Consider the following 26,450-nt stretch of genomic DNA (forward strand, 5'->3'; position numbering starts at 1 on the left):
GATGTCTGGCTGGTCTGTGCGGGGAGGGGTGGGCGGGAGGCATGAGCTGGGGCCGGTCCCACCGCAAGGGTGCCGCTCCAGTCGCTAGAAGTTCTTTATTGCAGTGGAAACTTATAAAACACGAGGACGAGGGAGGTGTAGGTGGGCAACTCGTCCCACCGGTCAGCAGTTCTCCCCTCGCAGGTGCTTTCTGCGCGGTTACACCGAGGTTAGTTTGAAGGAAACACGCACGTGCGATGTGACTGGGCGCTCCGTACCGCTCAGCTGCGCTCCCCTCTTCACCGAAGAGATCAAGCCTAAGCGAGGAGCCCCTTTGAGAGGGAGGAATCCTGCTAAAAGCCAGGGCGGTCCATGCCCTGTGCCCAGCCCTCCTCACGCCTCGCCCCTGCTCTCCAGCCTGCACCTCTCGCCGCTCCAGCGTCCCCGCTCCAGCTCCGCGGCCTCTCCCAGGAGGCGCCGGGGCCTCAGTACTTGTTGATGCCAAAGACCCGCACGCCGTGGAACTGGGGCAGCTTGGGCAGAAGGACGCTGAGCAGGGAGGCCGTGTTGATGACAAAGTGCGCAGGGTCATATTTGGTGTAAAAGCTGGTGAGGAGGTATCTGGAGGGGGGGGAGGGGGAGGCCCTGGGTGAGCTCTGGGCCACTCCCACTCTTCCCTCTGCCTGCACCAGGGGCATTTTGGGTGCCTCGCTGGTGTTTCCCGTGCGAAACAGTGCCTCGCAGCTGGGGAGCCCTCTCCAGCCAGAGGAGCTGCCTGTGGCAGGGTGGCTGTGCCGGCAGAAGCCCGGCGGTCCCCCAATGCGCCCCAGGCGCCCCCCGCCCTCCCGCCTCGCTCAGCGGCACTCACAGCACTACTGGGGAGATGCTGAGGAACTTGCGCGAGGAGGTGCACTGCGTCCCGTAGTCTATCTGCTCCCAGTGCGTGAGGAGGCGATCCTTTCCCTGATCCGGGGTCTCAAAGGGGGTCCCTTTCACCGTGTGCAGCAGCAAGTACATGACCTGCAGGTTTCAAGGGGAGAGGGGATGTAAAGCAAGCCCGGGGAAGCCCGCTGCTGGGACAGAAACGTGCTTTTTCTGCCTTGTCACTGCTGTTTCCCGAGCTAACGACTGCTCACCAGCCACAGCTCCCCCACAGCACCAAATCCCCAGCCCTTTCCGCGCTGACCCACAGGAACCAGGGGCTTCCTCGTAGCCCAGGGACACGGAACCGTACACAGCGAACGCCTGCCTGTGTGCTCTCCAACCCTGGGAGAAAAGCAGGCCAAGCTTTGACTAACCAGGTTGTGTATGACATTGGTGAGCGTCCAGACCACAGGAATGCTGAAGAACGGGATGCTGAGGAGCACGACGTGGAGGACGCCCACGGAGATCACATACGCCAGCCAGATACCCCGGCTGTTCATCACTCGTGTGTTGGGGTTCACCTCGCTGTGCGCCACGCCGACGTTCATCCCGGAGTAGGCAAACGGGGGCTTCCAGAGGTCTCCTTGGGGAGGTTTTCCCAAATCTCTGCAATTCCTAACCCAGTTGGGGGTCTTGGCGTAGCCCCAGATCCACGGTTTTCCTGCAGCACCTCACACCCCAGCCTTCCCTCGTCCCCCAATGCCCCCCCAACACTCCAGCTCCCTAATTAGTGGCTCCGCATCTCAGCCTGAAGAAAAGGAACATGCAGGGAAGGAGAAAAGAAAGCAGCTCAGCCCCAGGCACCAGGACCACGCTGTAATGGGTCCCCTCTCCTGGTGCTCGCCCCATGCCATGAGCCTGGCTCCTCGCCCCTCGGTGGGGCTGGGAACCCACCCCTGGGGGAATGTTGTCCTCCCCAGGGCTGGCTATGCCTGCTCCCACCAGGGCCTGGCCTTGCCACCATGGCCTCGCACCACCGGAGCCCCCATAGCCCTGGGCACCTGCACCCCTGGGACCCCCAGCCCAGCTCCTCCCAACCGCAGATCCCCCCCATAGCCCCGGGCCCCTGCACCCCTGAACCCCAGCCCAGCTACCCACAACCCCCGGGCTCCCTCACACCCCTGGGTCCTCCCCAGCCTGGGCCCCTGCAGCCCTGGCTCCCACACCCCGGGCGCCCCCCATCCCCTTGCACCCGCAGACCACTCATAGCCCCGGGCCTCTGCACCCCTAAGCCCCCCAGCCCGATCCCCCGAACACCAGCCCCAGGACTTCCCCCACCCCTAGGCCTCCCAGGCCCCTGCAGCCCCTCCCATCCCCGGCCCCTCGCAGTTCCCCTGGCCCCCAGCACCGCCGAGCCCCCCAGCCCGGCCCCCCCCACCCCCAGGTCCCCCAGACTCCCCGCACCTTCGGGACCCCCCAGCTCGGTCCCCCGGCCCCCAAAGCCCAGACCCCACGCAGCCCCAGCCCCCGCACCCGTCGCGGACCCCCGGCCCGGCCCCTCACAAGCCACCAACCCACCCGCCGGCTCCGCAGCCGTTGCCAAGACCCTGCCCGCCCCCGGGGCTCGTATCCAGGAAGTCCCAGCGCCCATCCCTCTCTCCATTGGCCGATCCGCCCGTCGCTCAGCGCCGCCCCGCCCCTCGGGCGCTGGCAGGCCAATAGCGAGCGTCAGGCGCGGGTGAGGACTGGCCAGTCGTGAGAGACGGTGTTGGGAAAGAGGTTTGAAATCGCCGGTCTAGGAAACGCGGCGCTGATTGGGCGGTGGGTGGCCGGTAGGGGCGGGGCCGCCAGCGGGCTGTGGGGGCGACAAGATGGCGGCGGAGACCGTGGAGCTCCATAAGCTGAAGGTACCGGTCGGGCCGCCGTGGCCCCGGGTCCTGCGGTGGGCGCTCGGCGGGGGGTGCGGCCTGTCCCGGCCCGGGGCTCCCGCCGCCGCCGGGCCTCACCGCGCCGGGCTGGGCCTGAGCCGCGGCGCGCGGGGGCGGCGGGCGCGTGTCCCTCGGCTGGGAGCCCCTGGAGCCGCGCTGCCCCCCCCGGCCTCGCGGGGCGCCTCGGGCCGCGCCGCGCACGGGAGGGCTCCGCCGGGGCCCCCGGGGGTGGCCCGCCCCCCCCCCTCCCGGCCGGTCCGGGGGGGCTTCTCCTGGGGGTCCTCCCGCTCCCGGCCGGGGCCCGGCGGGCGCTGGTGGGTGAGAGGCTCCCTCAGGCCTGAGGCGGGAGCCGGCCGATGGCGGGGGGAACCGGGCGTCCGGGAGCGCGGCCGGCGTTTGGGGGGGGCCGTCCCGGGCCCTAGAAAAGCCAATTCCTGGAATCATGGAATGTCCTGAGCTGGGAGGGACCCGCAGGGACCATCGAGCCCAGCTCCCGGCCCTGCACAGGACACCCCAAATTCACACCGTGGCTCTGAGGGCCGTGTCCAAGTGCTCCTGGAATATCGCCGGGCTGGTGCCGTGATGCCTCCCTGGGGAGCCTGTGCCAGGGCCCCACCACCCTCGGGGGGAAGGACCTTCTCCTAATGCCCAGCCTCACCCTCCCCTGGCACATCTCCCTGCCGTTCCCTCGGGGCCTGGCGTTGGTCACCAGAGAGCAGAGACCAGCCCTGCCCCTCCTCCTGCCCTCGGGAGGGGGCTGCAGAGCCCATGAGGCTGCCCTCGGCCCCCTCTGCTCCAGCTGAACAAACCCAGGGACCTCAGCTGCTCCACACGGTTTCTCCCCTAAACCCTTCACCAGCTCCGTGGCTGCCTCTGGACACTCTCCAGTAGCTTTATACCCTTAATGTCCTGTGGGTTTTGTTGGCTTATTTATATGCTTTTTAAAAACTATTATTTAAAAATTACGACCACTTATTTGTTTCTCGGCGCGCGTCCGCATGCGTGGGGGAGTCGCACGCGCTAATCTGAGGCTCCTTCTCTTATGTAGTTGGCTGAACTGAAGCAGGAATGTCTGGCCCGTGGCCTGGAAGCAAAAGGCAACAAGCAGGATCTGATCAACCGGCTCCAGGCGTACCTGGAGGAGCACGGTGGGTGCCGCATGCTGGCGGGGGCCTTGGCGGGCTCCTTCTGGGGCTGTCCGTGGGGAGAGACCCCCAGGCTTCGGCCCCCGTTTGTGTGGGGCTCCTGGGCGAAAGGGGGAGCCCTGGGCTGAGCGTGGGGCTGTAACCAACCACCTTTGCTTCCCGAGGAAAACTCTCGTAGTGTTTACCTGAGAAGGCAAGATGTTACTGAAGTAATTTGCTGCTGTAATTGCTCTGTTGTTGTGTTCTCCAGCTGAAGAAGAAGCAAATGAAGAAGACGTCCTGGGAGAAGAAATCGAGGTAGGTTGTCTCTCAGGCAGCCTGTCCCGCCAACGGCCTGTGCAGGGGCTCAGGTTTGCCTGATGGCGTGTGACCTCCCGCCGGCCGCGTGGCGGTTCCGTGTGCCAGGAGGTACCTGGGGCCGCCGCATCTGTTTTAAAGCGTGGCCTTTCTGTGTTGGGTCCGAACGCACTGGATTTCACTGCAAAAGCTCAGTGTTGGGCTCGGGTGGCGCATGTAACCCCAGTGCGCGGCTGCCGGCTGGGAGCGGGGTCGCTCTGCCCGCGTTCGGCAGGGTTCGTGCTGCGTTGCCCCGTGCTTTTGTCGCAAAATGAACAGCAAACACGGCCGGAGCGCGGTGGGGTTTTAAGAACAAACATGTGAGAAGGAGTTACCAAGCTGGTGGCCTGACGGTGCCAAGCATGGGCCAGGCTGGGTGAGCCTTAAAGCAGGAGAGTTTGTTCCACGGGAGGTGAGGAGATCCGGCCTGGGGAAGCGCTTTGCGCTTAAAACACCAGCGGAAACCGATCCCTCCGGCGGCCAGGGTCTTTGCCGCTTGGCAAGCGTGTGCCCACGAGGAGGATGTGGAAGATTTCTCCCTGGTTTCACAAAAAGTATTTTGTGAGGGGTGAGGTGGATCTCCCCAGATGGATGCTGGGCATCGAGCACGAGCGCTGCATAATTTTTTATGTTCCTTGGTGGCTCGGCATGCGGGCTGGGGGACGTCTCACTGCAGTTATTTCCTCAGCCTTCTGAAGCCCAGACTTTCTGTAAGGGATTAGACTTTGGATAAATCAAGAGTCTGTGTCCAGAGCAGCTCGTGTTCAAACCCTGCCAGACTGAGGCAGGGATTGTGTGTGATATTCCATGCTGTGAGCATGTAACGTTGCGTCCTGCTGCAAACCGTGCCGTAGTGGGCTGGGTTAAACCTGCAACGCAGAGATCTTTGGGCGTGTGCAGGCTGAAATACCTGCGTGTGCCTTTTAAACCGGTGAGAGCCCAAAAGACTCGACAGCGTCCCCGCCGCGGTGCATTCCTCTCTTGCTCGGCCAGCTGGAGCATTTATTATCTGACCTCTCGACTCCTTGCCTTGCAGGAAGAAGAGCAGAAGCCGGTAGAGCCACCCGTCAAAGTAGAAGAGCCTCCTGTGAAATCGCCTGACGTGTAACTATCCTTTCTGAGTAAACCAAAGCAAACCCGTGGGGCGCGAGGGCCGGTGGCGATAAGCTTCGTACAGCCCCCTTTTGGAGTTTGGGCCAAAGGGGGCCGCGGCAGGTGTCGGAGCAGGGGTGTGGCCCCCGCCTCAGCCCTGGGCGGTGGCCGGGTGGGCTGGCTGCCCCCCGCGGGGCTGCTCTCCCCTCCGGCAGCCCGAAGCCAGCCCCGGCGCTGGCGGCTGCCGGCCGTGGCGTGTGGGCAGGAGGGGGCGTCCTGTGCCCGCCGAGCCACGCCGGGAGCGCCCGGCCCCACATCCCAGGCAGAATTGCTTCCTGTGAAAGTGCCATTAAACCATTACTACCTTTCAGGGCATAAAATGAGAAACCTGTCCAGGAATCTGGAACAAAAGCAGTGCATTTTTCTAAATGGGAGACCTTAATGAGGCTGGCTGTGACCCACTGTTTTATGGGAGTTGTTTGGGGGAGGAGGATGCTATTTCACTTAGCCTGGGAACTTCCGAACTTTGTCTCTTCCTCTTTTGTTTTCCCCCTCGAGGCTGAGCTCTGTTTTCGGAGCATAAACTTTGGAGCACGCCCACTCCATTATATTTTCGTTCGGTCCTTTTACAGGTCCCGCTGTTGTCAGCCGCACATTGTTCAGGAAGTGTGTGTTTGAAATGGAGCCTGGGCTCGGGGTGCTGGTGCTGACCTGGGGAAAGTTGCCTGTGGCTGTCCCATGAACTAGAACAGAACAATCCTTTGTATTTGAGGGCCATAAAGGAATAAAGCTCTCTGGGGCTTGCAGTCGAGGCTTTGGGCTTCTGACGAGAGCTGAAAGTTACTGTTAAGAGCCTTAAGATGGGCAGGGGTTTATTCTTGGGCACGTAGGTCTGCGGCCTCTTGCTGTAATATCCACCCGGCGTTTTGAGGTGCATCTACAGCACCCCGCTAAAATCACAGAGCGTTTCTCTTAAATGGAGTTAATTATTCCCCAAGCCCGTGTAAAGAACGTGGCTGGTTCTTGTGTCTTTTCCAGCTTGCTTCCCCTCATGGCCAAAGGAATTCAGGAATGCTCAAGGCACTGGTTAGGCTGGCAGGAGAACCCATGGCTGCGCCTTCGCTGGGTCGTGCGTGTCCTGCCCCCACTACACCCTAGACTTTGGTTATAAGTTTCACAGGCTTCGTACTTCACTTTAGCATCGATACCTGGCTCTGTGCTTGCCCTCACGAGGGGGATGCTGGCTTGGGGATGCTCCTGTTTCACAAACAGGCCCTCCGTTAAGGTGGCGTTGCTGGAGATGGGTGGCTGGGAGGAGAACCCCGATGCTGCTCCCGCCGGGACATGCCTGTGAAACTAGCGGGAGCTCTTCTGACTGATTTCTCTCTCTCCCAACACCTCTAGGATTACGGAAAAGAAGGTAGTGAAAATAACGTCAGAAATATCGCAGATGGAGGTAAGGCTGCTTCTTTGTCCTCCGAGGTGTCGGTTTCCTTGTTCCCTTCATTCAGAGACTCCTTTGTGCGTTGGTGGGGCTGCGTCAGCACCTCCATTGTAAACCTGCTTTATTTTTCCTGGATTTTATATTGCTGACCGGTCGCTGGCTGCAGAGTGACCTGGCAGAGCGGTGACCCCATGGCACGTTTCATTCTGACGCTAGATCTTAAGGAATGTTTCTCTCAGTCGTCCGTTGATGCCTCTTCCCTTGGGGCTCGCGGCCGCTGCCTTCCGCCACCATCCACCGCTGACCCTACCCCGATATCCCTGACTCGGCAGCGCCGAGCCGCTCCTGGGCTGTCGTTCCATCGCAGGCCAAGGTGGACTTTGCCCCGTAGCGTCCTGTGCTCGGGACGATAAAGCCTGGTAGGCTTGAGCCGCCTCTGTTACGACTCTGGCGTATGAGTTGTGTTTCGTGCTATTGGGGGCATGAATGGTTCCGCTGCAGGGCTCCCCGGGTCGTGGCACATCCCCGTCCCTCGGGACTCGCTTCAGACACGTAAAACTACGAAGCTTTGTTGGGATGCGTGTCAGGCAGTAATCACTTGGGGAGGAACTGATAGGAGCTAACAGATCATCTCATCTTTATCTTCCCTAGCTTTGTCACGTACGTTTGCTGGGCTTATTTAAAACAAACACACATAGAAGCCGCCGATTCCTCTGGGAAAACTTTGCGAAACTTTTGAGTTTCAGGAATCTGGTTGTGGTTCTCTAATCCTCCCCGTTATTTTTTTGTTCATGTTCCATAAGAAAGAAATCACTATGAAAACACGGCTCTTGTCTCCCTGCTGTTCACCGCTGCTTTAGGGTTTTAATCTTCTGTTTGGGACACGATCATTTCCACAGCAACCGGGGTGATGTCGCAAGGGGAGGATTATGACCTCAGTGAAGGAGTAATGAGGAGAAACACAGCACCTGATGGGAGCTGGGGGTGTTGCTGAAGGAGCGATGTCCCCCGCGATGCAGGGCTGCCCCTGGCCGTAGCTGGTTAAAGAGCTCGTTAAGAGCTTGCTGAAGTTATGCTCTTGCCCTTTGGTTTTTTCCAAATTCTGCCAAACCTATTTTCAGGAAATCCACTTTTTTTTTTTGAGTGTGACTCAGGTCTCAGCAAAATTATGTTCTAGATGGTTTTTGAAGATAAAAGGGAATTATTTTCCCATGCAGTGCATGACTGAACGGTGGAGGCCGTCAATGCGGGCTGTTCCGCGTGCTAGGAACACAGGCGAGCCCAAAAACCAAGGAGACAAATTCCTAGGAAAGGCGACCATCGGGGATAAACGAGCGCAGGCGTGAGCACGTTTCAGTCCGCGGTTTGCTGTGGATTCCTTGAGTCTGGGAGGGCGTAAGGGAGGCAGACCACCGCCCATCTGACCGTGAGAGCCCCCTCCGGGGGGATGCTGGGGCAGCGGAGCCTTCCCTCCGGTCCGGCACGGCTTGTCTGAGTCGAGGCGCCTTCTGGAAGCTGCCTCTTCAGGCTCTTCTTTTGGGTGGTCTTCCAAGTGTCAGAAAGAAGAAGGAAATAGGCTTTGACCCAAGTGGGATGTTTTTCTGTCTTTATTGTTTCTACCCAGTTGAGTAAAAGTTCCTCAGTACTGACAGGGTTAGGAGCGGTGTTCCTCTGCCATCTTTTCTAAACATCTCTGTTTCGATGCACATGTTTATTACGCTCCTCACTGTGCTTTTGGCTAAAGTAAATGTTTCCGTTAAAATAGTATCTGTTTCTCTAACCTTTAAAACACCAAACGCATTTTTGGGCCCTTGTGTAATAATAAAATGTTAAATATTTCCCGTAAGCTTTTAAGGGGATTTAGTACTCGTAGGTGCAAACCCACGCGCTTCCCATGTCTCCAAGCTTTTCCGTGCCCAGGGCAGCGCGCTCCGAGCCAGGCGGGCCTTGCCTGCAGCGAGGGCAGCAGGCCGAGTCCTTTCTACGTAGCTGAATTTCGTCTTGAATTGCTCTGCTAATGGCAAGCTCTGCTTGCGAGGCTGAGCCAACTGCCTGAATGGTGTCGGCCTCTTGTGAAAAGGCTTGTGCCAGATAAAGTTCCCTGAAAACAAACACCTCCCCAATCCCCTTTTCTGGCATATTTGGCCTTTTTGCTTAGTGGGGGGAAGAAAAGGGAATCTTGTTTGCCTCTCTCCTTGCAAATGAGCCGAAGCCGGGTCGTGCCTACCGCTTGCTTCCCGCCTCCGGGAGGGAAGTCAGGGCCGCTCCCTTTGTAGTCCCTGCCAGGAGCGCTGCTCCTTTCCCCCTGGCACGAGGGCTTCCCTGGGCCAGGTGTGCGGCGCTCCAGCCTGCGTGCTGGCACGCCGGCCTCCAGCGCGGTTGCAGCCTTGTATCATCTTAAAATAGTCGCCCGTGCCTGTCGGGGCCCCGGTCCCGTTCTCTTCTGGCACGTCTCCTTTCCTAGGAGCGCTCCCTGAGCAGCAGAGCGATGGCCTACCTTTTTTTGTTAGAGTTTTTATTACGCCTGTGTTTCTCAGAACCACGAGGGTGCCTTTTGGTCGAGCGTACCCCCTGGAGGCTGTGGGGTGGCTTCTTGGGTGGTGTCGAGCCATGGGAAGGTTGCCTGCAGCATCTCTCCCTTCCCCTGCGGGTGCAGGGAGGTGTTCTTCCCCTTTCCAGACTGCGCGCTGCCGGTCTAGCAGGGCACGTCGGAGCCTTAGCCCACCGCGGGATTCAGCGTGCCGGCCTCTCTCTGCAGAACCTCCTTTCTGTACCCTTCAAATCCTCGCTCTTCCTCAGCTGGCTCCTTTCTCTCCCTCCTCCAGCGAATGCAGAAGAGGGCCGAACGCTTCAACGTGCCCGTGAGCCTGGAGAGCAAGAAGGCAGCGCGGGCAGCTCGGTGAGTCTACGCTTGGAGCCTTCTCCCCTCCTCTTGCTTGGGAGAAGATCTCTCGGGACGCGGCTGCCCGCACGGCAGGTCGTGTTGGCGTGAGGTGAACGTGGCTCTGTGCTGTGTGTGGGCGGTGGGGCAGCAACGCTGGGGAGGAGCCTGGAAAACGGGGTGGAGGACGCCCCCAGCCCGAGCAACCGGCGGACGGGTTTGCTGCGGGGTTCGCGGCTGTGTTACGGCTGCAGGGAGGCGGTGCTCCTCGTGAGGCCGGAGGCCCGCGCGCCAGCTCTGGGCCGTGTCTGATTGCGGAGTGTTTGCTGCATGCTTTACTGGTCGCTACGGCTAAAATACCGGTGAAATTTCTGCCAGTTCTCACAGTTATTCTGGAAAGACAGGGCGAGGAAAGGGAGGAATGGTGAACTGCTGGTGATCGGACTAGCGATCTGGGCTTTGAGGTTGGTTTTGTGAAGAAAGTGGGGAATCGCTGTACGCAGAGTAAGCGCGGGAATTCCTGCAGGAACTGCAGGAGCCGGTAACAGTGTGTTCCCGCTAGTCTCGCCCCAGAGCAGTTTTACCCAAGTACGCTCGTGCAGAGCGTTTGAAGGAGAAGTTCACTTGACGTGCCAGGTACCGGCTGACCTTATCTTCGCCCGAGTCTCTGACTAAGCTCTGTTTACCTTTGGCAGGTTTGGTTTGGCCACAGTTTCGACTAAAGGTGAGGAGGTGAAGCAGAACCAATCCATGGAGTGACCTTACTGCAAATATTTAATTATTCTTGGGGAAAGAAACTTGCCGGTGGGACTACCTTTGTTTTCCCTTCTGTCCCTTTTTGTGACCGTGCCCAGGAACTCTGAGCGGGAATTGTAGGATCAGGAAGAAAAAGGACATGTGTTGTTCCCTTGGTAGTTCAGACGCTTTTCCCAGTATCTATTTGTCAAGCACAACTGGAAGACACTAGCCAGGTTTTCCCGTGGTATCCCTGAACAGAGCGCCAGGCATCGCGTGGCTTTGAAAAACCTCGGGTTCGATTGCCCAAGCTGTCTTAGCGAGGTGGGAGGGCAGCGTTTTTGCAGGTGGAGAAGGTGATTTGAAGGTGAAAAAGAAATTGGGGGATTCACTCCGTAGCGAGCAGAGATAGACGCTGGGGAAAACGGGACAGCAGATCAAACTGGTCTGTGGTGGGGCGGGCGCAGGGCCGCTCCGGGCCCCGCTCTGACTTTACTGCACCTCCTTTAGATAAGGTGCTGCTCCAGTGTTTGTTCTCTAACCGGGCTTTTTTTTCTTGCCTCCTCGTTCCAGGCCTCTCTGCAGACAGCAAACCCACGGTAAGAAATGCTGCTTGTTCCTGAGTCACTGCTGGTCAGGCGTTGGCACGGGTTGTAGGCGGTAGGAGGAGGTTCCTGTCTGCAGGGGTGAACTACCAAAATGGTCCAGGAACGGCACACGTGGAGCGCGAGTTAACGACGTGCCCACGCTGGAGTCGAGGGGTCCCCGTCCCTTGGCAGTGTTTGGCGGCCTCTGGGACGGTTTCTCAGACGAGCTGCTTCTGGAACGAAACACTGAAAGGAACAAAGGCGGATTTGGGTTTTTTCCATATGCCTGATTTTCCTTGCCTTTTTTTTTTAATCACTTGAATTACGCTTCAGGAGTGGACGCAGTGAATGACCTGTAGTAACTTACTCTGCTTTTAACGGCCGATGCTGCTTTGCCTGCCTGACTCCCAGGTCTAAGTAGGAGGCACCAAAGCATGCAGGGCTGAGAGCTCTCGCCCTGGGCAGCCAGCTCAGTGTTTGCGTGCTCGATTGAGGGTGAGCAGAACAGAGCTAAGCCAAGATCTGTCACCAGGCAAGGTCAGAGGTTTCTCTGGTGCCAGGGCTGTAAAAGATCTTGCATGAGCATCTGCGAGGCAGAAGAGCACCGGGGTTTCCTCTGCAGAACGATGTACTCCAGATGCTTGTCCCCCCAAGCCTGTGCTCGCTAGGGGTAGGTGCTGTCGTGGTGGCTGACGCCTCTCTGGGAGCCCCCGCAGGCTGGTGGGACCTCCTTAGGTAGTGCCATGACAGTCCTGGAAGGGTGAGGGTGCAGCGATGGCTTCTTGAACCTGTGGCAGCTGGAGAGCAGTGGTGACTTTTAGGAGTGCTGGCAAGTTTGCCTGCAAGGCTGTTTATTTTGTTTGTGTTGACCAGACTGCTCCAGGAAGGGTACAGCTCACAGTCGCACTCCGAAAGAACCGCTCCTTCGGGGGCAGGGGGGAACAGCACGTGGGGTGTTCGTCCTTTGGCTGGTTTGAGGAAGCCAAGGGGCAGACTGGCAGTTTCTGGCTGCTTCGGTTGGGACGCTGGGTCTTCTCCTGCAGCCCTCGGCGCTGCCAGGGGCCGTTGCTGCTGGGTGTCGGGGCAGCGCGGTGCCCGGAGGAGCTTTCCCTGGGGCAGTCACTGCGCAGGAGGCTTTTCTGGGAGGCGGCCGTATCTCCATCCCTGCACCCTGAGTGATGGTGATTTAAAAAACTAAAATTGTGAGGGTGATTTAAAAACAACTAAAATTATTTCCTATGTCTTTATAGGTAAACATGGATAAATTAAAGGAAAGGGCTCAAAGATTTGGGTTGAATGTCTCCTCGCTCTCCAAGAAGGTAAGGTGCCTCGGCCTCCAGGATACTCTTTGCACCCCCAGATTAGCCCAGTGCTCCAGCTCGTAGCGTGCCGTGACCGTTCAAAGCCTTCGTGCTGCTTGAGGCTTTACATCTTGTTATTAATGCAGCGGCGCGGGCCCCGGGCCCCGGGGGAGGCTTGTCAGCGCTGTTTCCTTCATCTTTCCTTCTGTTTGTTTTTGTGTGTGCGACTCTTGATACGGTTTTGAGTTAGTTACGACTGCTGCGTAGAGGTGTTGAGTTTTAAGATTGTTCGCCCAAATTTTAACGGGGGAAGAGACCCCGTTTAGCAGGCTGTAATTGGTTTGTTTTCAGGCGTTTGACTCGCGCTGCGTAAGTGCGTGTTTCTGATTGGGGTGGGAGCCAAGTCCGTAACGACCGAGGTAATGAGCTCTCTGAAGAGAATGCGTCCAGGCTCCCCGGTAGGAAATAACCCTTTGAAGTACAAATGAGATGAGCTTTGTAGGGGGATGAATTTGGTCTTGAAGCTATTTATTTTTTCCAGGGGAGAAATACACACAGGCTTCTGAGCGTAACCCCTCTCTGGTCCCCATACTGAGGCTGATGTAGCTCAGCCTTTGCGTGCTGGAGCTGACTGCGGGGTCTGTCGGTGGGGCAGGAGCCGGAGCCACGCTCTGCCTCTGGCTGGAAGGGTGGGCTTTGCTGAAGGGTGCTGGGCGTGCTGGGGGGGCCCTGGGGTGTGCTGGGAGGTAAACATGTGCTTACCGGCGCGATAATCCCTTGCCTAAACGTGTTCTGTAGCAAACTGGGGAGAGGATGAATTTAGCGTGTTTGGGGAAAACAGAAGAAAGGATAAATATGTACTGAGAGATTAACACAACGTCCTGTGCGCTTCCCAAACAAAAATCGCCTTTTGCTCTTCTGGGCTTTAACGAACCTCGTGCTGCAGCACTGTTCAGAAATAGTGGTGAGTGAAAGGAATTGTCCAGCTACAACAGCTGGATGATGTTGGCATGGAGACCTCTCCTCTCGGTGCGGGAAAGGGTAAGAGCCAGGGGAGGTTCGTCCTCGCTCCATCCCTGTGAAATAAGCCCCTCTCCTCCTCGGGGGGACGGGTTTGACCTTTTTTGCTGCCTGTTTCTCCACATACGAGTGTTCTGCTTTATTCCGCTGGCCCTGGGAATTCACTGATGTAGAAAATATCTGGCATTGGAGGTCGCTGTTCCCCCCCCCTTCCTCCTGTCCCTTTGGGGGTGGGGGAAGGAGGCCAGTGCATTAAGGCTGGGATATGTGGAGCTCAGGGTGAGAGGCTGCTCAAACATCATTAACCCTGTCACTAGGAGCTCCCATTTTTCAGGAGGAATATATGCCTTGTCAATGTTTATGGCCGTGGCCTTCCCTGGGTAGGATTGTGCGGCTGCAGCTTAATGAAGCCGGGGCTTATGGCAGGAACAGGCTCTCCCGCTTGCGCCGTGGTCCCTGCGTGTGGCAAAAACCTGAGAGCACCCAAGTGCTGGCGAACGGCTTGGGGAGCTGGGACCTCGCAATCGCAGCTCTCTGGGTAGTGGCGACCTGCTGCCCCTCGTACAGATGGAGCCCGACCGGTGGGGAAGGCGACGTGCCCGCGGCCAGGAGTCGGTGGTGGGGCCGGCTGCAGCCGCCGGCTCGCCCGGCGCTGGGCTTTGTGTGCCCCGCGAGCTCCGGCCGCGCGCTCTGGAGCGGTGTCCAGCAGCAGGGCTCGCCGCGCCGTGTCCCTTTTTTGTTTGCTCCACCAGGAAGCCGAGTTCATGGGCTTAGAAGTGGCTTCTCCCACTGAGCGGAACACACTCTTGCATTCCTGGGAGGAATATTATTGGTTACTTTAATTAGCTGGTAGTATTGTGCTTCCCACCTGGGTGTTCTTTATAGCTTTTCATTACGGAGGAGCCTGGCAGTTGCGAATGTTTACATGTGTCTTGGCAGGTTTTTATACCGTGCGTCGCAGCAAAAACTTTACAATAAACCATTGTCTCCCCGGAGCCACACTTCATTTCCTATTCAAATTGGTTTGGGGAGGGGTAGGGATGTGGGGGGGAGAATCGTAGCTAAGGGGGATTTCAGACCTGCTGTGCACAGGGAGCAAATGCAGAGCTGCGTTAGTGGCTGTGAACTCATCTGTAGCTTTGAACCCCCTTGCCGCTCTGTTAGCCCTCTGGGGTAGAAATCTTTCAAGTTTGAAATCCTCTTCCTCTCCGCCTAAAGGGGAAGCGAGACCCCGGTCGCTGGGAGCAGAGCGGGCGAACAGAAAGGTTGGCGGTGCTGGAGCAGCAGAGGCAGGTGCTCATTTGTCTCAAGGCAGCACGGGGCCATCAAATTAATTTTTAAAATAAATCAAGCAAACGTTTATCTCCCTGTAGCGCTGCCTCTCCCCTCGGAGGCCTCCTGTTAAAGCACACACTCGCTGACCTAAAGCTACCATCCCTTGACTCCTGTTAGTTGTACTTAACCCCCCACACTTGTAAATGTTCCCTCTCTATAGCAGCTGCTCCCTGTAAGCCTCAAACTCGCCGCTCCCCAGGGGAGGATGTTTAGCTGCGTGTTTTATATGCAGGGTTTGCTGCTGCAGAGGGAGCTGCCTGTGTCGTGGCTCTGATTCAGAAGCATTTCTCCAAGGGGGTGGTTTGCTCTTTATGTATAAAATAGCCTTGTAAGTCTCCTGCTGAGAAAGCGTTGGCACCAAATGGACAGCAAGAGCCCTTGGGATAACATAAAAGCTCTGTTTGCCACCTTTGTATTACATTATCAAATACCTTTCCCCATCCGAACAGATGACTAAAATAATTGGCTTTTATATCTCCTCTTTAACGTGGAGGCCTCAAACTGCCTTACGAGCAATTAGCTGATTAACCCTCGGCCGTTCAGAGGTTGGGAGCAGAGAGGTGAAGCGCCTCTGCTCCGAGGTCACCCCGAGCCGGGAGTCCCCGCTCCGAGCCCCCTTCTCCCCAGCGCGTTTCCCTGAGCGGGGGGCAAAACAAAGGATTTTTGCCGCAAATCTCGATCTGCGCGCCTAGCGATCTCATCCCTCACCGTGGGGAACCTGTCCCGCCACCGGCGCGGCGGCTTCTCGGGGCAGAGGGGAGCGTCTGTGTCTGGTGAGAGGTGGAGTGACCCGTCTGTAGCGAGGCGGAGCGGGGAGCGCGACTCCCAAACAGTGTGTCACCTTAAATAACTTCATTTCTTTTTTTCCTTTGCCTGTTGCAAGTCTTCCATTTTACGGCCGGATCGTTGTAGCCGTGAGACATGTCGGGAGCCCTGCGGGTGTCCCAGCTCGGATCCTGAGCAGCGGCAGCAGCACAGGATGCCAAAGTAGCCCCTTGATCAAAAGGTACTGACTCTCCTGGCTGGGAAGAGTTAATGCTTTAATACGGCCATCGGTCACGATTCTAGATTAATGCTGGTTTAATTCCGGTTAATGAGAATGTGTGTTACACGGAGCAGATAAGAGCTGCGCTTGCCGGAGATCAGCTGGCCGAGCTGGCAGGCTGACTGCGTGACGTGCGTGTGGTGTTGGAGTGGAGCAGGGGTCAGCGGACCGGCAGAAAGCCCGTGTGTATACAAAACAGCTAAATGAGAGAGAGAAAACAATTGGCTTAATTGTTTGGCTTCCAGCAAGCTTATAATAACGTGCTGAGGAGGAATCCTTTTCCTGGATAATTCTTCTGCCTGCAGTCTTTCCAAACACCCCCTGCCAGCCCCGGATGAGAAGCTATTAACCACCAAGGAAGCGAAGGGTGGTGGTGGGGGAGACGTGCTGATGTTGGCACAGGAAAGGAGAGAGGATTCGTGGCCGAGGACTGCTCCTAGCTCGCACCAGGGACGGGCGAGTCACGCGTGGGGGTATACGCCTGCGCTCCGGAGGAGCGTGGTTGGCTTATGTGGCCAGGCTGTGTCAAGAAATACCTTCTGCTGTCGCTTTGAAGAGGTGGCTCCTGCCTTGTTTGAAAGGGCACGTGCCCCTGAATGCTACTTTTGGTTTTTTGCCCCAAAACTTCACTTTTTCTGGCTGTCATCAGCTTTACATCTTTCTGTTGCCGTCCTCTCTGCTTTCTACCCAGTCTCTGCTGTGGCAGAGCGGAGGAGAGCCGTCTCCTCCGGGTTATAAGCCAGCCTCTTGTCTTTGTGTGCTTCATCTTAATGCCGCGCGCCCTCACCTTCTGTAGTGCGTTGTGATTAGAATACACATAAAAGACGGCCCAGGAACGTGTCTTCACCGAGCCGTAAATTCGTGGTGAGGTTGTATTTGTCCCGAGAAGTTGACGGCTCGCCTGCGTGTTGTCTGCACATCCTTCCTCCTCAGGACCCCCGCACGAGTTCTGCTTTTTGGGTGGGTTCATGGAGTACGTGGCACTTCTCAGATCAGCCACGGAAAAGGAGTTTTTCTCCCTTGGAGTGGCAGGGTAACGTGCCACGTGTGGAGGAGCTGGTGCGTCGTGATAGACGGCACGGTGATCGGGAGCCTTCTGCGGGCAGAGACCCGGTGCCGCGCTCTGCACTTCTTTCCCCGTGCCCCGAAATTCCCATGACAGTGTGCTTTTAAATCTTAATATTTTTAGGTATTTTAAAAAGCTGCTTTGGGTAATTTTTAAAGGATTTTCCATCTCCCTCTGCGTTGGCCTAGTGGTAACTAAAGCAGCTGGATTTACAGAGGGAGAAGATTTAAAAAATAGTCCTGGCTTAAAGAGTAAAAGAGCAAAGCCCTCCAACACGCCTCATGTTTTCACTCATTACAGAAGCTTTTCGGTAGTCCTGCAGAAAGTAGAAACTAGGTCAGGTAGAAGAATGCAGCTAGAATCGCATGGGCGTGCGGAATCGGAGTCGGGAGGTCCCGGTACAAAATAACGCGACTAGCGAGGAGCGTCGAAGGCGGCGAGAGGCGGCTGTGTGAGCCCGGAAAGCCGTCAGCCCGCGCTAACTGCGGGGGTGCCCGTGGGCGGCCCGGCGGCAGGCGGCTCGACCCAGGCCAACCTGTTTCATGCCTTTTTTTGCCTTTGCTGAGCGGGTCTGCCTGCAGATAGGAAACAGTATCAAAAGGTAAACCTCAGTCTCCAGGAGAGAAAGAGAGGTTTTGGGGCGCTCCGGCCTTAAGGCTTTTGCAGGTAAACTGGACAGTCTCCAGTTGGCCCCTGTAAGGATTTACAGAAAGTGAGCGCTAATCCTCCAGGAACGTGCTCTTCTCTCCTGGCTCCTGGGCAGGAGCCCCGCAGGGTCCGCGCCGGGCTCGCTGCGCGCCGCAGTAGCGATGGGTGCGTGCCGCCCGTCCCCTCGCTGCCTCTCCTTGCCCCGGCCCCTGCGAAGCGACGTCACTATTTTCCAAGTTGAGCCGCTGAATGCGGGCCTGTTGGTTTAAGATAATGGGAAGTGACAAGGTGAAGAATAGTGCTGGCAGTCATGGACGTTCTAACACAAGGGTGCTGTAAGCGAGGCCTCCGCCGCCCCTGCCCCCTCCGGGGTCGCTCAGGGAAGGGGTTTGTTGATGGAGTCGCCGGCGCAGGCAGCATCCCTGGGTGGAGGGCAGGGCGGGAGAGGCGTTTATGTTCGCCCTTTGTAGTGGGGGGCGTGTGTAGTCTTGTTTTTAGCACTCCTGCACCCCGAGAGCCCTCCCCATCCCCATCCCGGACGTGGCGAAGCTCCGTGCCGGAGTGCCTCTGGACACAGGCTGTTGGATGCTGCCCAACGTGGCTGCGAGGCGCAGGGCAGAGCAGCTGCCGCAGGGGCCGTGGCGCGGGAAGGGGAGGCTGGGCACCGCCTGTGTGCCAGCACGTGGCTTACTGGTGTGCTTGAAGACATGAACCCCGACCTTCCCAGGGCTCCGACCCCCTGCAAAATAAGACCTGAGGTTACAAGAAAAATGTATAGGTTTAACAGACCTCATTTTTGTGTTGTTTTTTTTTTTTTCCATTTAAGACAAAGCAGGCTTCCCCTTGAGGGCGTGGTTGTCTTCGCTGGCCCAGGGCACTCTGGCCAAGGGCAATGCAACAGTCCCCTCTGGGAAGAGGGATGGATTTGTGGTTTCCAGTCCTGATCCCTGGTGATCCAGCTGGTGTACGATGGGATTGTGCAAGGAAATTGAGGTCTTGTGTTTCCTAGAAGGCAAATAATGAGTTCTGACCAACCAGCCTTGTCCCTTGCAAATAACTCCAGACTGGTACGCAGGGGAAAAGAAATCTAGGTTTGCTGCTCGAAGCAGAAACCTCACAGGAGCCCTGAGGAGCTCGAGGCGGTGTGTGCCCATGGAGTGGAGCAGCTGCAGTCGCTGGGTGTGGGAGAAACCAGCCTCTGCCCGGCGTGTTCAGTGGTCGTGTGTGCCAGGCTGCTACGAGACTGACTCTGTGCGGGTTGATTCCCGCGCAGGCGAGTAAAGATGAATTTGAAGCACAAGTGTCGGACTGAGATGCCTTTCAAGGCATTGTTGCCCTTTCTGGGCTAGGCAGATCTTAAAAGCTTGAAATACACTCAAGTTTCCTGCCTCCGCAGTCTCTCCGCTATTTTAGTAGCGAAATCCTCGTTGCTTTTCTAAACGTTTTACTCTCTGCTCCCGTGAATGAGTCACGCTGATGGGAAGTAGTGAAGTTAATGAGACGCAAAGCTCGGCCGTGCCGCACGAGGTATGAGGAGCCTCAGGTGTGTTGTAGCAAACTAGGAGTTACGCTTTTCAGGTGGGAGCGTAATTTCATGGTTTCGGGTTGACCGTCTGCCTGCAGGCGCGTAACCGCGCAGGAGCGCAAGCGTTGTGCTCCCGGGAAGCCCGTCCTCTCGCCTGGTGGAGACGCTGGTGCTCTCCTGCTGCTCCCCTAAAACTCAGCTGTGCCAGAGGGGTTCAAGTTCAGCTGTGCAGCGGGTAAGTTGCTGTGCCCGAGGGGCTGGGAAGCCGGAGAGCCCGCGCCTCGGAGCGTCCCTTCCCCAGTGCCTGTGCTGTGACCCTCGGTCACCTGTGCTCTCAGCTGCTGTTATTTCCTCCCCTCTGGCATTTCCTCTCCAGCATATCCAAAAATAATTTCTCTCTCTCCTGCTGCCTCAGCTACCCACGCTCTTGTAAATCTTGCCACTGGCTTTCTCCCCTTCTCGGACGGCGTGGGCAGCGGCGCGGGCCTGGCGTGATGGCAGCGAGCGGGTGCTGTGGCCAGTGCTGGGCTTGCAGAGCTGCCCTGTGCCTGTCTTGGTCGTGGCATGTTCTCCCGTCACGCTGGCTGCTTTCTGGCTGCCACGTCTGCGAGCAGGCGTCACTGTGACTGGGCTCCTCCTGATCTCCCCGGCGCCTCCCATGAACCCCTGTCCAGGGTGACTCTCCTGTCCCTCTGGCTCTGCTGGGGGGTTTGTTGCTTGCACCGCCAGGGCTTTCCTGAATTTTCGGTTCTGGACCTTCTGACTTGGCGCTCTAAGCCCTTGCAAAGCCCCTGGTAGTTCTTGCTTCCCTGTGAATAAGCTCCACGTCAGGCAAAGGTGGAGCTGCCGTTTACTATGGTCAGTGCTTAAGTGACTGGGGTTTTGGTGCTGAGGGAATTCAGGGCGTGAGGGACCTGGCGGTGAAGGTTTCAGCCTGTAGGAAAAAGCAGAGGGAGGTGCTGCGAGAGCCGGCCGCTCTGGGGGCTGGAGCCCCCGTGCCCACCCTGGGGGTGGCGTAGGGTACCCAGAGCCTGCCCTTGGCTCTCCTGTGCGTGGGGGCGACTCCGGGGTTGGTGGTGCAATCTGTACGTCCTGTTGTTGTCCTTCTCTTTGTACTGGAAACTCTTGTGGTTGGCCACGTGAGAACATCTTACGCCCTTCTACGCCTGATAAGACTGTGGCTTTTGTTATCTTTTCAGTGCTTATTGGGCATCATGTGCTGTTTTCTCCAGCCTTCACCTAGGCAGGATGGAAAAACAGCAGCTGAAGAAAGACATAACTTGGTTTCTGAGAGAAATGTCAACTTGGCATCCAGCCGCCCCCCGAAAGGGCTGGAGGGTCTTCTGCTGGGCTGCAGGATCTGCCGGTGCAGCACCATCGTGGCCCAGCTTAACCTGGTCCCCGAGCTGTGGAGACGTGGTCACCGCAGCCCTACGGCAAAGGGAGGAAGCTGCTGTGCAACAAACAAACACGAAGTGACGGCGTGGCTTGGTGCTGCGCCGTCGCTCCCGCCTGCTGCCGCCTGCAGCTCCTGAAGCAATTTGGTGTTTTCCATTATTCCTTCGGAAGCGCTTCCCCCTCCGCCCCAGCCCTTTACGCGCACTTACACACACCCACGATGTCATTTTAAAAATAAATGACGAGAGCGCCGCGCGGGGTCAGGGGGACTCCTGCTCGCACATTGATCCCGGCGCCGGCTGAAAGGGCTCCGCGTCCCGGACAAACCTTCGGGGAGTGGCGAAGGGCTCGCTCCCGGGGGGGACAACGCTGGGGGACTCTCTGACCTCCCTCTGCCCAGTCATCTGGTTCTTCATTGGTCCCCGCTGTGAAACAGAACTTCGCTTTTGTCTGTAACACAAATACATCTTTTCCCCACCCCCCCTTTCCCCCTCTATTATGATTCAATCAATGATGTCATTATGTCCCATTCAGGGGCTCTTGAACCATTTGGCTGCAGGAATTTGGAGGAGCGGCCGGGGAAGAATGGCAGACCCAGCTCTCGCTCCCGGCCTTCCAGAGCCTATTCTAGTCTCAGCCGGAGAAACAAAGTCAGGTTTCCCCTTCACCCCTCTTCACCGCGGAGGACAAAAGTAAAGCCAGCGCCAAACCCCCCTGTGAAACGCAGAGAGGGGTGCGTGTGCTGGCGCATGTGGAGGGGGGCGGCGGGGAATGTCTGCTGGCGAATTAAACCTCGCCCTGTTCTGCCGAGCGTCCCCTCCTTTCCGTTTAATCCTTTTAATTAAGATAACTTAAGCAGTGTTTTCTGTTCCTGGAAGACTTGACGGTTTTGCATCCCCCGGCAGCGCCGGCCTCTGTGGTGACATTGCGCCGAGTCTTGGGTTTGTGGCTTTTATGGGGGGCTCTGAGCTTCCTCTTCGCCGCCGCGCACGTGGTGCTGGCGGTTTTGCAGGAGCGTTAGAAAACCCTCCGTAAAAGCAAACGATCCACACGCTTCAGCCCCCAAAAGTTTTCCTAGTCTTAACTGATTTGGGAACGGAAAGCCTGGCTTTCTCAAACCCCTCTCCGGTTCGGTGAGCGAAGGCAGAGTTGATCTCTCCCAGCTCCGCGCTTTCTGGAAGGCCCTTTAGGGCACTGAGGGGTGCGGGGTGCTTAGGCGCTCGCCCCAGGCTGGAGACCCTTGACTGTGGATCCAGAGCCAGGACCACCTCGAGTACCTTTCTCCCGAGGGTTCTGAGAGCGGGCACCCTGCAGCGATGCTGCGGGCGCGCGGCTGGGTGTCTCCCGGGCCCGGCTTTGTCAAAGCACGCTCATCCTGCAGGGCCAAAAGAAGCTTGTTTAAAAACCTGGTCTTATAATAACATTTGGGATGGAACAGCTTAATTCCGCGGGTAATTTAGTGGCTAATATACCTTTTCCTGGACTCTGGCCATTCTTGTTATTTAAAAGACGTGAAAGCGAGTGAGCGGGCGGTCGCAGGGGAGCTGTGCCCGGGAGGGGTCCCCGCGGACGAGGCTGTTTCTGCTGGCCAGCTGCACGCCGGGGCAGGGCCTCGCTGGCACGCGAGCTGCCATCCCGGAGGAAAGAATGCGCCGAATTAACAATTGGTAGCGTTCAGTTCGTTGAATATTTGCAGAGCGGCAGCTCTTTCGCGACATTCCCCTTCGGGCTCTGCTAGAATCCGAAGCTTTTTAGTGATACTGGGGAAACCAAATGAAGCGACCATAAAAGATCAAACGTAAGGTGCTCTGGGAGTGCTTTACCCACGGCCTTTTATCTCTTCTGGTTGAAAGAGGTCTGAAGGCTCTGCGCGCGTGGAAGCGACGAGCATCCGCGTGGAGCCGGAGGCGCGGGAGGTGTGTGCGGGCGAAGGCTGTCGGCCTGTGCGTTTCCCCTCCTGCTCCGCGAGTCGTGCAGTTTGGTTTTCCCGTGGTGCCTTGTTGGTCAGGGGCAGCCCGGGATGCTCTCGGATGTCCACTCTTCCTGCAGGGCGGTTCCTCCTTGCTGGGGTCAGGCAGCTGACTTCTCCAGTCCAAAATCTAATCGAGCGACCCTCGGCACCGTGTCCCCGCTCCGCAGGATTCGGGCTTTGCCTTTCCGCTGGAAGGTGGGGCTGTTCCACTCGTCGCTGCGCTGCTGCTGGGAGGAGGATGGTCTGGGGCCCGAGAAACCAAGTGTCCGGCCCAGAAGTCACACGCGAGCCGGCCCCTGGCATCGCCTGGGTGAAGGCTTGGTCCGGCCGTGCCCTCAGCTCAGGAGAGTTGTTTGGCAGAGAAAAGAAGAGAAAATCGATAACGCAGCCTTCGCTCTGCTCCTCCAAAAGAGAAACCAGGTGTAAATGGTGGGAGAAAGGCCGAGTCGCAGCCAGCGCTGAGCTGCTCTGCTTGGAGGTTAGTTTGTAGATTAGCACAAAGCCTTTTATAATTAAACTCCGGGCAGCGCAATTGCACCGGGAGGTGCTGCTCTGCCCTGCCGGTTTTTCTTGCAGGCCAGTTTAGTTTTCCCTGGTCATATTTGAACGGCTGGGTCGCTAACTCTGCTCTCTTGAGCCGTGGACTCGTCTTTGCAGCGGTCGGTCAGGGGGTGCAAAGTCATTGCCAGGCCCCGGGTGCCTCGGGAGCTTCTGGCAGCAGGACAAAACGCTGGTCTCTCTCCCAACCTGCTTCGTTTATTACTGAAAAATCCTTCACCTTTGGGGTCAGGAGTGGTGGGCGCTCGCCTGCTTCCCAGGCCCTTGGGTGTGGGCACAGAGCCTGGATAAAACCGCCTTTGAGTCAAAATCAAGCAATGGACCCTGGGATCCCCGGGAGAATGAATGTGCGTGGCTCCGGTCGTCGTCCTTGCTGTCGGCTGCGGTGCGGCGGGCGCGTTTGCACCCAGTGGTTTCCTAGTTCTACAAACTCACCACAATTTCACCGCCTTTTACAGGGACTTCTTTCGGTGTGTAAAGCAGCAGCACGCAGGCACAACGGGGCAGTTCTCAGCTGGCCGGCGAGGTCTGCCGGACCCGGCAGCGTGGTGGGCTCGGCGGGTCCCGCTGCCTGCCGGAGGCGTGGGGATTTGCGCTGCCGCTTGCCGGGGAAGGGTTAACCTCGCCGTGGTGTGTTGTCATTTTTGCGCTTGTTGGGTTTGAATAGAATGGATTTTTCTTGTTTTTTTTTTTTTGGGTAAATGTGGGGCTAATGTGCAATTCAAATCATGTTTAGTCATCGCCCGATTGCCTCTTTTTAATAACAGCTGGACTCTCTGAGGGAAAACTCTCGTGCTCTGCCAAGTGGCTTTAACTCTGCCGGCCTCCCCTTGCAGAGCCAGGTGTATCGCTCTTAAACCCGCTCCCAGGCTCGGCGCCGGACGCGCGGGGCTCGCCTCAAAGCCTTCCCGCGCTGGCGCCGGTGAACTTTAGGAGGGAAGAGCCTCTGTAAATGCCCTGTGACATTTAAGATGCTGTTCGGCGGGTGCAAAGAGATGAAAAGCCCCTTCGGAGGCCGTTTGCCTTGTGGCGCACCTGAAGCGCGTCTCCGTCGCTCGCCCGTGCGGCATTCCTGACGTGTTTGTTTCATCCCTGACGTCGAAGTCGAAGAATGCTTTTCAACTCGGCGCTGGCAGAGCTGCAGGTGTACTCTTAGCACATGTCTGTGACTTTCTTCCCTTCCTCCCCTGCTGATCCCGTTTGGGGTGAGCATAAACTTCTAACTGTGAGAGCCGTGGGGTCTTGACACGGACAAACCTCAGAACTGCCGGCTGTCGCGGCTCCTGCCCAACACGATGGATGGGAAAACACTTTCACTGGATTTTTTTCTTTTTGCCTTCCAACCTGTTTTCCAAGATGCACGTTGGAAGAAAGGGCAAGGAGCAAGCTTGGGGTGCCTGTTCCCCTCAGCTTGCGTAAAAAAAAACGTTGCTGGGAGGTGAGTTAGTCCAGAAAGCAGCGAGGCACTGATCCGGTGTTGCTCAGGCTTCGTTAGTGTGAATAAGTGGGGACCTCCCCGGCATACAACCAGAGCAGACACGGCGTTTTAAATGCTTGTGCTCCTCATGCTTCCCACCTCCTTTCATAAATAAAGATCTTCAGAGACCTGCAGCTTGGCCTGGTCCTGCACTAGGCTTGTCCCAGACACCGAGAGTAGCTTTTGAGCAGACGAAGGGAGCCAGAAGATCGAGCTTTGCTCTAACTTTAGGTGTCTTTGTGGACTGACTCTGTAACCTGGGTCCGGGAGAGGCAGCAGGGGGTGCAGATCGTCCAGCGGCGTAGGGTGTGTTTGAGTGAGGCTGTCGGCGAGACCCAGCTGCGTCGGATGTCGCCACCGTCTCGCTGTGAGGCGGCAAACGGGACGTTTCTCCGAGTCCCCGAGTCGAGCTGCTGGCGCTGGGGGTTTGCTGTCCATTTCCCACAGAGATAAAGCTGTGTTTGATGTTTCTGAAGTGCGTGGAGGCCCTCGGATCCGCCTGCGTTGTGTGATCTTTGTTTAAGCTGTGCCGTTTAAAAGCCGTTCCTACATGGCAGCAGAACAGAGGGTCCTTCTAACGCTGTTTGTATAAGGACTGTGATAGGGACTTTAATGTATATTCCTGCCGCGTGTATCTAATCTAAGTGGAGCCCTCGTGGTGGTGGTATTTTGGAGGAAGGCTGGGACTATCTCTGCTGGCTCGGCCGCAGTGTGTCTCCCCCTGCGACCAGCTCCAGATCTGGGCTGGAAGCACAAAGTGCTGTTGGAGACGAAAGAGCTGTGCTGACTTGGCTTGAAAGGGGCAGCCGGAGATCACCCCTGTGTGTTGTCGGGCTTTTGGAGGAGCGTCGCGTCGCTCCTCGTCCCTGCGCCCTCCTCTGCATACGCGGAGGCGAAGGTCTCTGTGGAAGGCAGTTTTGCGGATGGAAATGGGAAGGGGTGTCCGGCACACGGGGAAGAGTTCGGTACAAACCCCGGGCTTCCCTGTCGCTTCCCGTCCCCTGCTGAGCGCTCGCTGGCGTCGGGGAGCGTCGACTGCGGAAGGACTTCGCAGCACTCGGAGCCCACGAGGGGAAAGAAACGGGAGGAATAAATACGTTGAGATGAATTTCAAAAAGGTGGTGGGTGACAGCTGCGCGTCCTAGGATTGGAGTGTTTCTGAGAATAAAACCATCAGTTGCTGTCATTCACCCTCCGGGTATGAAATTGGAAGCCCAGTTACCCTTGAGTGTTTCATAACCTTTACCTTTTGGAGGTCAAGGCCATGTCATCATTAATCTACCATCGCCTGAAAGCCTCAGGGCTCTGCTTTTCATCCTGCCATCCGTCATGCTGCAGCGAGATACAGGAGAGTGACCAGAAGGGTCCAGCTTTACACACACATGTGGGCACACACCCTTCCATCCTCCGAGAATGAAAACACCGAGGATGCGATTATGGAGGCTCGTGACTGTCTCTCTGCATTTGTGATGAGGATACTCCGGGCTTCATCTGCAAATCCAGAGCGGTTTCCTCCTGGGGACGCTTTAATCTGCGGAGAAAGCAGCACTCTGCCCATGCAGCATGAAACTTGGCCTCGGGGGCAGAGATTTCATAGCGACGTGGCCTTTTAAAACACAGAGTGGGTGCACCAAGCGAGTCATTTCCCCGCACGCCAGGGAGCTGCGCCTTTGAAGGCTGTTGCCTTACCTTTTATGTGGCTGTTATTGTGCAAGGAGCCTGGCCAAACCAGGGCAGCGAGCTGTGATCTGACAGCGGCATAGCTGCAGGCGACAGCTGAACGCGTGGAGCATCTCCCGTGCGTTGGGCCCTTGCCCCTGGTCTGAATCCGTGTCAGGGTCTCCTGGAGAGCCGGGCCGGCTCCTCACCCTTCACCCTCCCCAGCTGCTCGGGATGAGCCTGACCTTACTCCTGAAGTCTCATTTCGTGGCACGCGCCTGGAGCAGCTGCGGTTTAACCTACGTGTCTGAGACCTGGGCGCTGTGAGCACAGAGGGGGATGTGCTGGAGGGTGGTGGGGCCTCGGAGGCCTCGTCCTTGGCAGCAGCTCGCTCGGTGCAGAGATCAGAGGCGCTCGTGATGAATCATTTATTAGAAGCTCGTAGGCGCTGGGGG

At 57.4% G+C, this 26,450-nt stretch overlaps 2 protein-coding genes across 3 annotated transcripts in view; one reads left to right on the forward strand and one right to left on the reverse strand.

The window, feature by feature from the left end:
* Positions 1-2: 2 nt before the first annotated feature.
* On the reverse strand, positions 3-2,437 carry ORMDL2 (ORMDL sphingolipid biosynthesis regulator 2). 2 transcript variants are annotated; one of them, XM_064474541.1, is made up of 4 exons: positions 2,422-2,437; positions 1,278-1,651; positions 848-999; positions 3-600 (listed from the first exon to the last, which is right to left on the reverse strand). In XM_064474541.1, the coding sequence occupies exons 2-4, from the start codon at positions 1,449-1,451 to the stop codon at positions 465-467; spliced, it is 462 nt and encodes a 153-aa protein (XP_064330611.1). In that variant the 5' UTR covers positions 1,452-1,651; positions 2,422-2,437; the 3' UTR covers positions 3-464. The 2 variants fall into 2 exon arrangements, with proteins under 2 accessions (XP_064330611.1, XP_064330610.1); XM_064474540.1 differs by lacking the exon at positions 2,422-2,437 and having other exon boundaries at positions 1,278-1,921.
* A 205-nt stretch (positions 2,438-2,642) lies between these two features.
* The window catches only part of SARNP (SAP domain containing ribonucleoprotein), a 31,901-nt gene continuing 8,093 nt past the window's right edge, over positions 2,643-26,450 (forward strand). The window contains exons 1-9 of the mRNA XM_064474539.1: positions 2,643-2,750; positions 3,820-3,919; positions 4,167-4,213; positions 5,289-5,356; positions 6,749-6,800; positions 9,614-9,687; positions 10,365-10,393; positions 10,978-11,003; positions 12,242-12,310. Of these exons, the coding sequence (XP_064330609.1) occupies positions 2,715-2,750; positions 3,820-3,919; positions 4,167-4,213; positions 5,289-5,356; positions 6,749-6,800; positions 9,614-9,687; positions 10,365-10,393; positions 10,978-11,003; positions 12,242-12,310 (501 nt within the window). The 5' untranslated portion in view covers positions 2,643-2,714. The remainder of the gene's footprint in view (positions 2,751-3,819; positions 3,920-4,166; positions 4,214-5,288; positions 5,357-6,748; positions 6,801-9,613; positions 9,688-10,364; positions 10,394-10,977; positions 11,004-12,241; positions 12,311-26,450) is intronic.

Source organism: Phalacrocorax carbo, chromosome 27 (genome assembly GCF_963921805.1).
Source record: "Phalacrocorax carbo chromosome 27, bPhaCar2.1, whole genome shotgun sequence".
Classification (NCBI taxonomy): Eukaryota; Metazoa; Chordata; class Aves; order Suliformes; family Phalacrocoracidae; genus Phalacrocorax; species Phalacrocorax carbo.